Consider the following 15,193-nt stretch of genomic DNA (forward strand, 5'->3'; position numbering starts at 1 on the left):
CATAGCTAGGAAGTGTCTGAGGTCAGATTTGAATCCAGAACTTCCTGTCTCTGAGCCTGATTCTCAATCCACTAAGCCATCTAGCAACTCCCATGAGAATGCTTTAAAAAGTTTTGGACCCTCAGACAATGTCCTGGTTGACCTGCTCCAGCTGTCACTCTAAGTTAGAAACATTTCTGTGACAAAGGAGCTATTTCACACACTGTATTTTTATTAATAATAATTTTATTTTAAATTTTAAGTGTATTTTAAATTTAAATTAAACGAATGCTGATGAGTGCATTCAAGAGGCTGATAGGACCATAATGATTCTTTCCACACCAAGAGGAAAACATCAGCAGCATGACTTAACCTTAGGCCCCTGATTTCAGAGCTTATCTTGGATACTGAATTATAGTAGGAATTGAAGGGAGTTTGGGGAAAGTGTGTCACTATCATGCATAGCTCCACTCATGCAAAGCAAAGATTTCAAATCCTCAGGGGCCAAGAACAGTCCCAAAGACTCTAGAATGGAGGCCAAAACAGATTTAAATGTAATTGGGAAATATTTAATAAAATAAATAAAAATGCAATAGAACACAGATAATGTCAATAAGTGGTTTTCTTTAAAAAAAAATTTTTTTAAACTCTTACCTTCCATCTTAGAATCAATACTGTGCATTGGCTCCAAGGCAGAAAAGTGGTAAGGGTAGGCAATGGGGGTCAAGTGACTTGCCCAGGGTCACACAGCTGGGAAGTGTCTGAGGTCAGATTTGAACCCAGGACCTCCCGTCTCTAGGCCTGGCTCTCCATCCACTGAGCTACCCAGCTGCCCCCAATATGTGGTTTTCTAAGTCAGTTTGTGGTCAGCAGGTATCTTTAGTACGGAGTCTGTTTCCTTCTGAGTTTGGCACTCATGGAGTCCTTACCGCACTCAGAGACTTTTAAATTATAGAAGGTGCTAACCTGCATGGGTAGAGGAGGGTTTCCTCACCTGAAAATCCCCCACGCCAATGAAATCAGTTTCCATCCCTGTTCCTGTTCCTAAGAGAGGCTCAAGTCAAGCATTTTGAGAGTTATTTCTCCGCAGCCCGAGGAATGTCTGTAGTGAGCACAAAAAAAGGACGCAAAAAGCACTCCTTCCCTGCTCGCTGTTCAATCATGCCTTTGTTAGAGAGCTTTTTGTCTTTTGAGGGAGCAGCATGATGCATGGATCAGAACCCAACGATCACCAAACAGAACCGTTTTATGTGGTTGTCTCTCGTGCTTCTGAGAGGGTGTAAGCCTTTTGGGAGCAGGGGCTGTGTATTTTACTTGTTTGGTGTCCAGGAAAACCCCCAGAGCTGGGCATGTTCCAGGAATCCTTGTGAAAAGAAAGGCTACGTTGTCAAGGGTCCCAGCTGGGAAGTGCGGCTTCTTCTAACCTCCTGGTCTGCATTGGGCTCCTCCATCCCAACCCTGGAGTCCTTCAGGCTTATTCCGATGTTTGCCTTTTTTCTTCCTGGTATCTCCCTCTTGCCAGAAAGCCTTCTTTCACCCAGAAGTGACCTGGAGCCACAGAGTTTCATTCAGAGCTAGAAAAGACTTTAGAGAGGCCAGGAGAACCCTGTGGACTTCAAGTCAGGCAAGGGATGAGTGCCAAATCCACTAGCTGTGAGCTGCTGGGTGAACCCTGAGTCTTTGTAGATGCCAGTCATCGATTCAGATAAGTGGTGTAGTGGACGGTGTTGGACTTGGACTTCATTCTTATTTTAGGCTCCAAATAGCTGTGTGGGCAGCAAGGTGGTGCAGTGGATAGAGCTCCCAGCCTGGAGTCAGGAAGACTCATTTTTCTGAGTTCAAATCTGGCCTTAGACACTCTCTAGCTGTGTGACCCTGGGCAAGTCACCTTGTTTTGTCTGTTTGTCTCAGTTTCTTCATCTGTCAAATGAGCTGGAGAAGGGAATGACAAACCACTCCAGGACTTTTGCCAAGAAAACCCTAAATGAGGTCACAAAGAATTGGATGGGTCTGAGAACAAGCTGTAAGACCCTAGAAAAGTCCAATCATTCATAGCCTCAGTTTTCTCCTCTAAAAAATGGGGATAATAATAGCTTCTATCTTCCAGGGCTATTGTGAATGAATGATGTGCTCTGTACACATGAAAGTGTTATTAATTGTGCGTTATCATGTCCAACCTCTTCATTTCAACATGAGGAAATTGGAGTCACTAATTATGACTTACCCAAGGCCTCTGTGCTGATAAGAAAACCCCTTTGACTGATAAAGACGGGCAGCTGGTCTGTAATATCATTTTAGACAGTTGTTTGAGCGCACCAAAAAGTTGCTTTTTGCCTAGAGTCACAAAACTGGTATATGTCAAAGACAGAACCCGAACTCGTATTTTAATGATTTATCATCCATGCCATTGCACCTTTCACAAAGGAGAATTTCTATTTCCTTTTATATTTGTATTTTTAATGTTTTTTTTTTCCATTTTAGTGAGTCTAAAAGATTACTCTCACATCAGGAGACATTATAACAAGAAGATTTAAAGACTCTGGTGCCATATTTTTTTCCCTAGAAATAATTGAGTTTACCAGCATAAACTATTCTGTTCAATACTTTTCATCTTCCTATAATATGAATGTATTTGATTCCAATAAATCCGAGGGAGATAAGTCAGGAAGTTATAAGTATTTTGTTCCCCACAGGGCATGCGAGTTATTAAGTTGTGTTTCATTTTTTATAGATCGTGTTTGCTGTTTGGCAAGACATTTTGACCCCGTCGAAACAATATCTTGGAAGAGGTAATAGTGGAAAAAAATGAAAACAAATCGGTTCCTGGGATAAAAATATTCACCCACTCAAGAGCTCCACTGGATGTTTCTAAAGATTTTTTTTGTGTGTGTATCAATCTAGCGGTAGAAAGTAAGCTGTATAATCCCATTCTTTTTCCTTTTCAGCCTTCACCATGTGGATGTTTTCTTGGCCTTGGCTTAACCTGGTGCTTTTAGTTGTTGCCGTGATAGGCTTACTGGCCAAGACCACACCATCGACCAAGTTTACCAAGAAACCTCCCGGAAAAGATGTCCCAAAGGATTTGAAGCCATCCACCGGCCCTCCCATCAAAGAAGAAAGCCCTTTTACTGAGGCAGCTGAGATGGAGGAAGTGACCACCGAGGCGCCTACGATGACCTCTGCCCGGAGGCCAGAGGCCACCCTCTTCCCTTTTGACAACTTCACTCTGGACACGGCCGATTTCTTTTTTAATTGCTGTGACTGCTGCCTGCCTGCCCCTGGACCAAAAGGAGAACCTGGAGAGCCCGGGCGGCCAGGTATGGGCAAATATTGTCCAGGCAGGCTTACGCAGAGCTCAGAGCCATAATAAGGATTTTTTTTTTTTTGGTGCCCAAGGGAAATAGAATAAAATTGAAAAAAAAGCATTAATGGAAAGTAGAAGATGGAGGCAACCCTATTGAAAAAAAGAAAAGGTTCCTTTTTTTTTTTTTTTTTTTTTTAATTCTTACCTTCCATCTTGGAGTCAATACTGTGTATTGGCTCCAAGGCAGAAGAGTGGTAAGGGTAGGCAATGGGGGTCAAGTGACTTGCCCAGGGTCACACAGGTAGGAAGTGGCTGAGGTCAGGTTTAAAAGGTTCCTTTTTAACTATTTTTTTTTTTGGAGAAGTGCTAAATTCATACTGCTAAAGGACTGCTGGCACCCTCTAAATCCAGCACTCTGACACAGCTCTCGTTACCTTGTCCTCCTTCCGTGTTTGCTAGAACTTGGTCATTGGATGGAATTTGGTTTATACATGGGTTGGGTAAGAGCACCAAAGCTTTCTATGTTACCTTATAAATTGTTATGGGCTTCTGAGTCTAGAGTATAAGGGCAACCACTGGGTAGAGAGGAAAGGAAAATTACTATGGATGAGGCCAACTGAGTTTGCCTGCTCTTCAGTGTATTTATATCCGCCCCCCCCCCCAGCATCAATTCAGCAAAAGGGGTGGTAGCAGTGTCTACCCCCTGATAGCTTTGGGGAGTGTTATTTGTGGCTAGTCAGGATTAGGCATGGAAAGCTGATGTTATGAAAATAAAGCCGATTTACTTCGGTCTCCTTATTGAAATCCTGAGGCAGGCCCTCTATCCTTTCCCAGCAAGTTTCCTCATTGAATTCCAGGTAATAGATTTAAAAGTTCAAATGGCTCTAATACTAGGGCTGATGGCTGGGTTTCCACTCCAGCTTTTACAAGATTATAGCACTGAGGGTCAACATCAGAATTTCAATTTGAAATATACAAATCTCTGAAAATGGGATTAATTATTATTTTTTTGAAGGACAGGAAACTCTACCTTATTTGTGCTGCTTAGGATCATCCTAATAAGTTAGTTCCAGTAAATCTTATCATTTCTCTCTTTCCAACACTGGATTCATCCAGAAACATTCTCATTTGCTATTTTATCTTCTGGATCTCGTTCACATGTTAATGATGAAGTATTTGCTCTTTTGTAACAAACATTCACCATCTAGTAGAATCCTATATGAAGAATATCTTGCAGTTATATATTCTCTCTTTGTTAGTATTTTTCAACAGTTTTAAAAAAGCTACAAAGCCAAATGAAAGGGTTTCCAAAAGGTTATTATGCTTGGAATTATCTAATTGCCTCATCTGGACATGATGGCAAATCTAGGAGGAAAGACATGGGTTCAAATCCTGCCCTTGACAAATACCGACATTTTGATCTTGAGCAAGTCCTTTTCTAAGACTAAAGAGTACAGGGCAGTTAACTGATCTGCATTGATATCATGAGTTTCTTTACCAAGAGTTCACTCTTTGGAGAGGATTGCCACAGATGGGGAAGGTGGAAGCATTTCTAAAGTGGCTACTATGAGCCAAGCACTATGTTGTATGCTTGATATTCACCACAAACTTGGGAGGTAGGTGCCATTATTATGTGCATTTTATAGTTGAGGAAAGTAAGGTAAATAGAGGTTAAGTGACTTGCCCAGGGACATACAACTAGAAAGCATTTGAACTCAGATCTTCATGATTCAGATCTAGCCCACAATCCCCAGTGCTACCTGCTACCCACTAGCTGGCCAATAAAGGTCCTGATTAGTGTGACTAATGAAAATCCCTTATAGTGATTGTATTTTTTGAATTCACATGGAATATTTCCATCAGGATGGAAAAGCGAACATCATTTACATAATTATAATTTTCAAAATAACTAGTAAACTGTTGCAAAAACTCAGATAGCTTGTCACCTGTCTGACCCATTTAGGAGGGAATTTACCTTAGAGGGTATTTTCTCAGCTGGAGAGTTCCAATAGGAACTTCCTCGTCATGAAAATGTTAGATATAATTTTGAATAATGCCCATTTGAATACATGTGATAACTTCAATGGTGCCATTAACTATACCAATCAGGATCTAGTCTCTCCTTCGGTATTGTTCGAACACTTTACTCAAGTATTTATACAAAATGATCATCTTTCTCTTGAGTTTTGTCTATCTTTAATGAGTGAATTTGACCACATTGACTCCTTCCCATCATTTTAAAGAACGTATCTCCCTAGTGATATATCTGTAGGACTTGGTAGACAGTTCCAGTTGCCATCTTAGTTAGGATCCCCAATAAAGAAGCTTGATTTATAGCATGTGGGTCTACAGCTTTAGTCCAGTCCTGTTGATTGGAAGCGAAATCTGAGCAAGACCTCATGAGACATCCCTTAACAGGTGATGAGTAGAGTAAGGGGATGGTGGAGCTGGGACTTTGCCACAGGACTCTGTTTAGAAGGGGCCAAGATTGGAGGGTTCTGAAACCACTTTCAGTCCATCAGCAATGAAGAAGTAGTTGGGCATGCGACCTAGAGAGCAAGAATAATTGGGTAATGGGACAATCCAGAGGAACTTATGAGAAAGAACGCTATCCACATCCAGAGAAAGAACTGTGGAAAGGGAAACGCATTAGGAAAAATGTGATGGATCACGTAGTGTGACAGGGATAGGATTGGGGTTTTGATGTTAAAGGATTGCTCTACTGTAGAGATGAATAACATGGAAATAGGTTTTGAACAATGTTACATATATAACCCAGTGGAACTGCTTGTCAGATTCAGGAGGGGGGAGGATAGAGTGGGGAGGGGGCCATGAAACATGTAACCATGGAAAAATATTCTAAATTAAAAAAAGGGAAAAAAAAGAATAATTGGGGAAAAATAGGAAATTACCAGATGGTGTGCTGGGATGAACTTCACCCCACCTCATCCAGTGTGACCACCTCTCTGTAGTGGTCCTAAGGTCATAACCTGGATTTCTGTCTCTTCCCCATAATGTAGCGTACATCGCTGCCCAGTCATCTGAGGTCACATTTGCTCTCAGTGTGATTTAGAGAATTTGTCCTAGTGGTAAAAAAAATCCTCTTGTGGTTCTCGAGCTAAGAAGATCCTGATTTGACATTGATTACTTCCTGTATCAAGGTGAAGGTCCAGGTTTACTCAGATTGTTCTGACCTTTTCAGTTTCGCCCTTGCTTGATGTTTCCCATTGCCCAGACCACTTTGAGAGCCAAACCAAATGGACTCGCCTAATTGTCTTTGCTGAGGTATAATGGAACTTCTTAGCTGATAAAGCGTCTCTTCTCTGAAGAATCTGATCAATCTCATTAATCCTATTGGCAGGCATTATTAGGCTCCATTTACATTTTTGAGAAGCAAAAGACTATAAATCAGATGACAACCTTATCCAGTGCATTTCTCTAAATAGTTCAAATCAAAGTGCAGATTCTCAGTATTGTTCAAACTTGAGAGCTGGGAGATCAATAGCTGTTGGCTTCAGTCTATGAAAAAATGTTTATCTCTGGGATATAGTTCATAAAAATACTTTGAATAGTATTAAATGTAATTAAACTAATTAATTCAATGTAAATAGGGTCTAACTCATATTTCTAGGTCCCAAGGGAGAGACTGGTGATTTAGGGAATACAGGTCTTCCTGGAATTGTTGGGCCACCAGGTACAAAAGGCCACAAAGGAGAAAAGGGTAAGTGTTAAGTATATAATATATTTTTGTACCAGTGGATTTGTGGGTAAATTTTGGAGCGTCTCACTTGGTATTTTGACATTGTTCAAATAAATGAGCCCATATAAACACAGTCTGTTAAAAAAAAGGGATTGACTATTCATGATGAAAATGCTGACTCTGAGCAGTCAATTAAGACTTTAAAAGATGACTGGTTTACCTGTTGCAAAAACCCAGATGGTTTGTCACCTGTCTGACCCATTTAGGAGGGAATTTACCTTTCCGGGTTTTTTCTCAGATGTAGAATTCCAGTAGGAATTTCCCCGTCATGAAAATAATTTTCTCATTAGTGAGAATAGAGCAGAAGATCCTGCAGGAATCCGTGGGAGGAGATTTTGACCAAAAGGACTGGAAGTAGAAAGCCATAGTCTCAGAACATTGGCCTGGGAGTCAGATAGTGAGCGTTCTGCTCAGGATTTTGACAGTAGGTAGCTATGTGACCTTGGGCTTTCATTTCAGGTGAAATGACTTCACCTCTTGGTTTTAATTTCCTCATTTTATAAATGAAGGGTTTGAGCTAGATGACAGCTAAGGTACCTTTTAGCTCTAAGAATAACAATAGCTGACATTTATATAATGCTTTAGCATTTGCAAAACACTTTATATAAATTATTTCATTCAAGCCTCATGCAACTCTATTGTTCAGATCTCTAAATGGGGTGAGGTGATAAAGGATTTACACTTAGGGAAATGTATTTAGAGGGCTCTGAAATCATTTGCTGTCCTTCAGTCGAACAAACTTCAGAGGCACTTAGCAAGAAGAATTAATTAACATGGGGAAACGGGTCATGGAAATGACTGAAATGGTTGAACAACAACAAAACACTCTATAGCAAACTTTCTCTGCTAAGCAGCCATATAGGAGGTGGCTCTCAAATCAGAGGACCTGGGTTCAAATCATCCCTCTGTTGCTTGCTACCTACTGAAACCTTGAGCTAATTAATCACTTTGTCTGCTTGGATCTCAGTTTCTTTACCTCAAGAATTAGTGGGTTTTGAAGCTTCTTTTAACCCTTAGTTTTTGGTCCTTCCCTAGCCCTGCCCCTCATGGACAGGCAAGCCTATGTGGCCTCTAACATAAGATTCTAATTGGACCACTCGACCAAGAGGGCTTGCAATAGAGTTTTTGGCTCTAGGAAATGCTGGTTTGTGCTATTGTCACTTATGGATGTAGATAGAAAGCTGTACATTCACGGTGACATTAAGCTATTTCCTGGCAAACACTGTCACTCTGTAGACATACCATGTATCCATCAAATTAAATGTTTTTCGCCTCAATGTCACACATCAAGAGACGGAATATCATCGATATATCACCCTCACTGTGTCTCAGGAGCAGCCTGACTCATTTGTGGTAGAACATTCAGCAAAGTAATTACTGTAAAAAGATATGGAGGTAACACAGAGCTATTTCACACTTGTCAATTGTGGTATTTTCAGCCTCGGAAACATTGAGTTCTTTGGGGGCTGAATTATGTTAGTGGAACTCCTTGTGAAATAAAGATGAGCGATGAAGTTGCTCAGTGATTCATGCAGTTTTGGAAGCTCGACTTCTGGAAGTAGCAGGGGAAAAAAAAGAACAGGTGAAGAGACTGTTATAAGGATCTGAAGAACATGCTTTGATGGAGAATCAAAAGCAGATATCCTTTCAGCCAATGGCTATTTTTAAAGAGATGAGTATTCCAGACCTTGCCTTGAAGTCTTAGTGTAGGTTGTTGGCTATATCTCAAGGAGAGAAATTAGTTAGATGACTCTGCTGTCCTTTCTTATCACTAAAAGCTCTTCTTGGGTTGACTTAGTTTAGTACAAATGATTCAATTCTGCCCCAAAGACTCAGATAATTGTCAGCAATGGGAGCAAAAGAATGCTGATAAAAGTTTAACAACCAGCTCTCTGGAAAAAAAATACCCATGACAGATTTTAAATTTTAGCCCCATTATTAAAATTTTCTGCATCACTTCCCTAAGTGTGGACAATCAAGAAAAAAACAACAAATCAAGTCTAATTCTGCCTTGCATTGTTTCATTTAAAATTAAAACTTACCTGCCCTCGACTGGAGCAAAAATCATCTCAATAGTTCTGAAAGCATGTAAACTTCCAGATACTTTCCTTTTAAATGATTCTAACTTCAGATAGGGAGTGGATATAGTTATTGAATTAATAATATTGATTGTTTTCTAAATAAAGCCTTTAGCAAAATATGTTAATAGTAATACTATTTTAGGAGACAAAGGAGAATATGGTGATCAAGGAATAAATGGAGTTCCAGGATATCCTGGGAAACCTGGAGAACAAGGTATGTCAGAACTTGACATCTTAAAAAATTATCTATTATAAACTGTTGTGAGGAAGATTAGTTAGTAATTAATTAAGTATTAAGGTTGGACCTAGCAGGAAGGGCTGGAGCATATTTAGTAAAACAACATGTGTTAGAATGTACCCTGTAAAGATTTACATCATCTGATTCCATGGCACAAACTGTCATTCGATTCAATTGAACAATCACTAATTAATTCTTTTTATGTGTCAGGCACTGAATTGGGCATTAAGGATATAAAGACAAAAAAGAAAGGGTCCTTGTTCTTAAGGAAGTTACAGAATGATTAAATTAAATGATTTGTTTTAATAAACAAAAAAAAATCTGTTTCCTCCCTAACACCTTAATAGAAATAAAGAAAAAAAAAGTTTTCGAATATAGCTGGACATCTTCATACTTTCATTAGTTAATTCATTAATATGCCAATTTCCCCACAGCTTCTCCAACCTTTATCATTTTTGTTTTATGTCAACTTTCTGAGAGGTGGGAAGTGGAGCCTCACAGTGACTTTAATATGAATTTCTCTAATTATTAGTGATTTGGAATATTTTTCCAAATGACCAAAGATAGCTTGAATTTCTTCCTTAAAAAACTGTTCATATTCTTTGATAATTTATCAGTTTTTTATTGCTTGGTTGTTTTTCACTCATGTCCAACCCTTTGTGATCTCATTTGGGGTTTTTTGGGCAAACATACTGGAGTGGTTTGCTATTTCCTTTTCCAGATCATTTTATAGATGAACTGAGGTAAACGGGGTTAAGTTACCTGCCCAGAGTCACAAAGCTAATGAGTGTCAGGGTAGATTTGAATACAGGAAGAGGAATCTTCTTGACTCTGGGCCAGATGTCCTATCCACTGCACCACTCAACTGCCCAATTTATAAATTAGGGAATGTTTCTCATTCTTATAAATTAGAATCAATTCCTTCTATATCTCAGAAATGATACTTTTATCATAGCACCAGTGTATTTATTTCACTTCTCATATTAGCTACATTGGTTTTGTCTGTGTAAAGACTTTTTATATAAACACAACTGTTTATTTCATCTTCTGTGATCTTCTATATCCTTTATTTTTTAAAAATTAATTAATTGGTTTTTTCCTTTAAAATTTTTTTATTTTGAATATTTTCCCCTAGTGACATATTTCACGTTCTTTCCCTCTACTCCAAACCCCCCTTAGCCGACACACAATTCCATTGGGTTTTACCTGTATCACTGATCAAGACCCAATTCCATATTATTGATAGTTGGACTAGAGTTATCGTTTAGTTGTCTACATCCCCAATAATATGCCTATCAGTCCATGTGTTCAAGCAGTTGTTTTTCTTCTGTGTTTCTCCTCCCACAGTTCTTTCTCTGAATGTGGCTAGTTTTCTTTCTCATAAGTCCCTCAGCCTTGCTCTGGTTCCTTACATTGCTGCTAGTAGAGAAGTCCGTTACGTTTGATTGTACCTCAGTGTATCAGTCTCTGTGTACAATGTTCTCCTGGTTCTGCTCCTTTTATATCCTTTATTTTGCAATGGGATCTTTCATTATCTATAGATCTGAAAGGCCATTTTTTCCTCCTTGCTTTTCTTATTTGTTTATAATGCTACTCTTTATAACGAAGCCATATACCTATTTAGAATTTATCATGGTATATGACATGAATTATTAAACTTTACATCGTTTCTTTCAGATTGCATTTAAGTTTTCCCAGAAGCTTTTACTGAATAATCTCAACCAATAGTTTTGGTAATTTGCTTGATTAAAACTAGGATACTGTATTTATTTGCTTCTTTATATTATCTATTGTATGCCACTGATCAGTCTATTTCTTTTATCCATCACCAAGTTCTTTGCATTATTACTATACCATAATATAGTTTGAGACTGGATACTGTTAGGCCTCTTCCTTCTCACATTTTCCCATTGTTTTCCTTGAGATTCTTAACCTTCCATTCTTCCAGATGAATCCTGCTATTTTTCCTAGTTCTTTGAAGTAATTCTTAAATAGTTTGATTCCAATGTCACAGAATAAAATGGAGAAATTTATCATATTGTCATTTTTATTAAATGGGTTCGACCTACCCATGAGCACTTACTATTTCTCCAATTATTCAGGTCTGTATTTATGCAGAGTGTTTCGTAGTTGCATTTATATATATTTGTTATGAATGTAAAATATGTAATTTGTAACTGAAGGCTAATTGAGGAAGTAGAATTATGCAAAACAATGGTAAGTTGTGGTCATGTGATTCATTGGTACAGGGGATTCCTCGATGCAGAAACAATCTACTAATGTAAGTCAGCCCCTTTTCTGTAACTTATGCTTTTAGAGAGTTGCTCAGAGCACCAAGAAGTCAATTGCCATGGTTAGGGCTGCATAGCTGGTATAGGAGGTCTACTCTCTATCCCTTATAACACACTGACTGAATATTGAACTACATCTGTTAACAGGTCTTAGACTTCCAAATGGAAATGAGTCAAAAATAGAAAAATTAAGCTTAAATATAAACTGCTCCTGCATCATGCACAGTGTCTGTCTCTGTTTCTATGTCTACATCTCTGTCATATCTATGTCACTGCCAATATCAGAGTTCATCTCTGTACCTAAATCTATCTTTTCCTCAGAGTCTTATCACAAATATTTCTAGCCTGAGGTTTGATAATTCCCAAGACAGGACCCAGGTTTCCCTAACACACTGAAATTTGCTTTTCATATCTACATGTATAAATTCGTATAGACATATATATGCATGCTTCTAGCCTTCTCAGTCTTCCAACATTTTCTCTCCTCTCATTTCAGGTGGAACTGGTCCTAAAGGTGACAAAGGGAACATTGGACAGATTGGAATGAAAGGACAAAAAGGATCCAAGGGGGACACGTGTGAGAATGGCACCAAGGGAGATAAAGGAGACAGTGGAGATATGGGGCTACCAGGCTTAAATGGAGAAACTGGAGTCAAGGGTGAAAAAGGGGAGATGGGTGATAAGGGATTCTGTGGAGATTCTGGAGAAAGAGGAGGTAAAGGGCAAAAAGGGGAGGCAGGAATGAAGGGACAAAAAGGCAGCAAAGGAGACATTGGGGGAGAAGGCATCCCAGGCTTAGATGGGCAACATGGGACCCCAGGTGAGCCAGGAATTAAAGGCGAAAAGGGGGATCCAGGATCTCCTGGTCTTATTGGACCTGCTGGGCCAAAGGGAAATCTTGGCAGCAAAGGGAGCAGAGGGACTGTTGGGAAAAAAGGTTCTCGGGGTCTCAAGGGCTCAAAGGGGGAATGTGTTAGTGTCAAAAGATCAGCATTCAGTGCTGGCTTATCTAAGCCTTTCCCTGCTCCCAACATTCCTATCAAATTCGACAAGATTCTCTATAACGACCAGGGGGATTATAATCCAGGAACTGGAAAATTCAACTGTAGTGTCCCAGGAATTTATGTCTTTGCTTACCATGTCACCGTGAGAGGCAGACCTGCTCGGATCAGCCTTGTAGCACAAAACAAGAAGCAGGCCAAGTCTCGGGAAACACTTTATGGCCAAGAAATCGACCAAGCATCTTTCCTAACGATGCTCAAACTAAATGCAGGAGACCAAGTCTGGCTGGAAGTTGGGAAAGATTGGAATGGAGTGTATGTCAGTGGCGAGGATGACAGCATTTTCACAGGGTTCCTATTGTACCCAGAAGACAACACTGCTTCTTCACCATAGATGAGCTTTCAACAATATCAATATAGAATGAATTTAGCGATAAAGCAGGACCGCGTAGATTCACGTTATTTTTATAAGACTGTATTTATGAGATGTGTAAGAAATGGATTGATGCTGAATAAATCTTTCCCAGGCCTTTCTAAATGTGTGTAATTTCTTTCTATGCACCCAAGAGCAGTAAATACTCACATCGAGGGGGAGAAATATGCCTGAAAGAGCCTTCTGAGTCTTACTGCTGGAAAGACTTACCATATAATTAAACATAAAAAAGTGAAATGTAATGTCACATTAGTTTAATTTGGAGAGCAATTAGCCAGCTATGATTGCTAGGACTAGCTAAACCATCTCTGAAATTTTTTTAAATGGTGTTTAATGGTTGTGGAAGTGCTCACTTGGGCAAACATGTATTATCTGGTTTCCTTTTGGGAAGAAATGAGAACTAGTATTTAGATAGTGTTCAATCACTGCGAAAATTTAGGTATTCATCGGCTTGTCACCTTTTGAAGAAATGAATTTCTGTGAAAGAAGTAAGAGTAAAATATAGAGATTATTGCATCAGAAGACTTCTTTTTGTTTCTCCCTTTCTTCTTTCATAGTACAGAAATATATCTTTTGGCTTTGTTATTACAGTCTTGAGAATAATTAATTACAATGATTCAAGGAGAATAATGCTGAGCCAGGTGGTGATTTGGGGAGCTACTGAAAATGGGAATGTTTCATAACCTCATGAATACTTTGTAATTGGACTGAGACTTTTCTTTTAAAAGGGACATGTATTGATTCTAAATTAAGTTTAGGGAAATGATATATAATGAAGTTGAATTATAAGTAAATCAATCCCTTCCTTTCATCACAGATGAGGAAACTGAGACTTCAAGAATCAAGCAACTTGGTTAAGGTCTCATAACTTATAAATGATGTGAACCTAGGTTTCCTGACTCCAAACTCAATATCTTTTTAAAAATCAAAAGGGCTATTAGACTTTAGAGATAACCTTCCCACCCCCAACCCTATCCCATTTTACTGGTGAAGACACCTATGCTAAAGGGAGCCAAGTGATTTGCCTAAGGTCCTCCAAGATTTGAAATACAGGTAATCTTAACTTAAACTGACAAAACTAAGGAAAACAGAGATGCAGGTGAGGCGGGCAGATATTGATTTTACAAGGTTAAGTTTTGAGTACAAAAGGCAGGCAATCAATACAGAAAGCAGGGCTAATGCAAATAGAGATTTCCCCTAACAGTTGTTAGGGAAAGATGTACATATTCTAACTAGAATTGACTGAGAGAGCCGAAGAAGACTTTGTGACTGTTGTTTCCCTCAATTATGTGAAGAAAGAGAACTCACTGTTCTGCTAATGCTTGCTTTTTTGAGTCAGTTATTAGACTTGCCCAGAATGCAGGGCTTTTCTTTCTCTTACATCACTATGTAAAAGATCCCAAGTTTCTTGGGATTATCATTAAGAATTGTAGCTACTCAATCATTGATTAAAAATATACTTTTATTCATTTTAAAATTATATTCAATAATTTCAAATTTTAATAATTTCAAATACTTTAAATTGTATTTAATAAATTTGAAAACAGTTTTCATGTATTTTTAGCATTGTGATATAAATCCAGGATCACTAAAGAGATATAGGAGCTGAAAACCATTAACCAGGAAGAAAGTTCAGGAGTTCATGGGAAAAAAGGGAAGGGAATGATAGAGAACCAGGTTTTAGGATCAAGAGCAATACATTCTCTCAAGTCTTCAGCCTCACTCTCTTTCAAATCCCTACAGACTCCGCCATGGCATCTCACTATTTACCATAGTTTTTGATTTGCTTTTTCAGTGAATCACTCCTCAACTACAAATATGCTGTATGACTATTAAATTCTTTTTCCATTAGGGAGGAGATAGAGATTGGTTGGTGATCATAAAGGTCAATCAGGGTCTTTGAAGAAACATATTGGGGAAGAAAATAATGGTCAATTAGAATTCTGAGAAAGTAAGTAAGATGCCATGGGGGCCAACCCAAGGTTCACAGGGTCACCTAATTCAAAAGCTAGACAAGAGGTAGAAAAAAGAGTGCGCAGAAACCGTCTAAATCTGCCTGAGTCAAAGAGAACTTCCAAAGAAAGTTGGTATCAACAAGATGACAGT

General features: G+C 38.8%; 1 protein-coding gene across 1 annotated transcript; it reads left to right on the forward strand.

The window, feature by feature from the left end:
• The first annotated feature begins 2,932 nt into the window (after positions 1-2,932).
• OTOL1 (otolin 1) lies at positions 2,933-13,048 on the forward strand. The gene is made up of 4 exons (XM_044667710.1): positions 2,933-3,296; positions 6,915-7,004; positions 9,267-9,338; positions 12,150-13,048. Exons 1-4 carry the CDS (start codon positions 2,933-2,935, stop codon positions 13,046-13,048), a joined length of 1,425 nt encoding a protein of 474 aa, XP_044523645.1.
• Positions 13,049-15,193: the final 2,145 nt, after the last annotated feature.

The sequence above is a fragment of the Gracilinanus agilis genome, chromosome 3 (assembly GCF_016433145.1).
Source record: "Gracilinanus agilis isolate LMUSP501 chromosome 3, AgileGrace, whole genome shotgun sequence".
Classification (NCBI taxonomy): Eukaryota; Metazoa; Chordata; class Mammalia; order Didelphimorphia; family Didelphidae; genus Gracilinanus; species Gracilinanus agilis.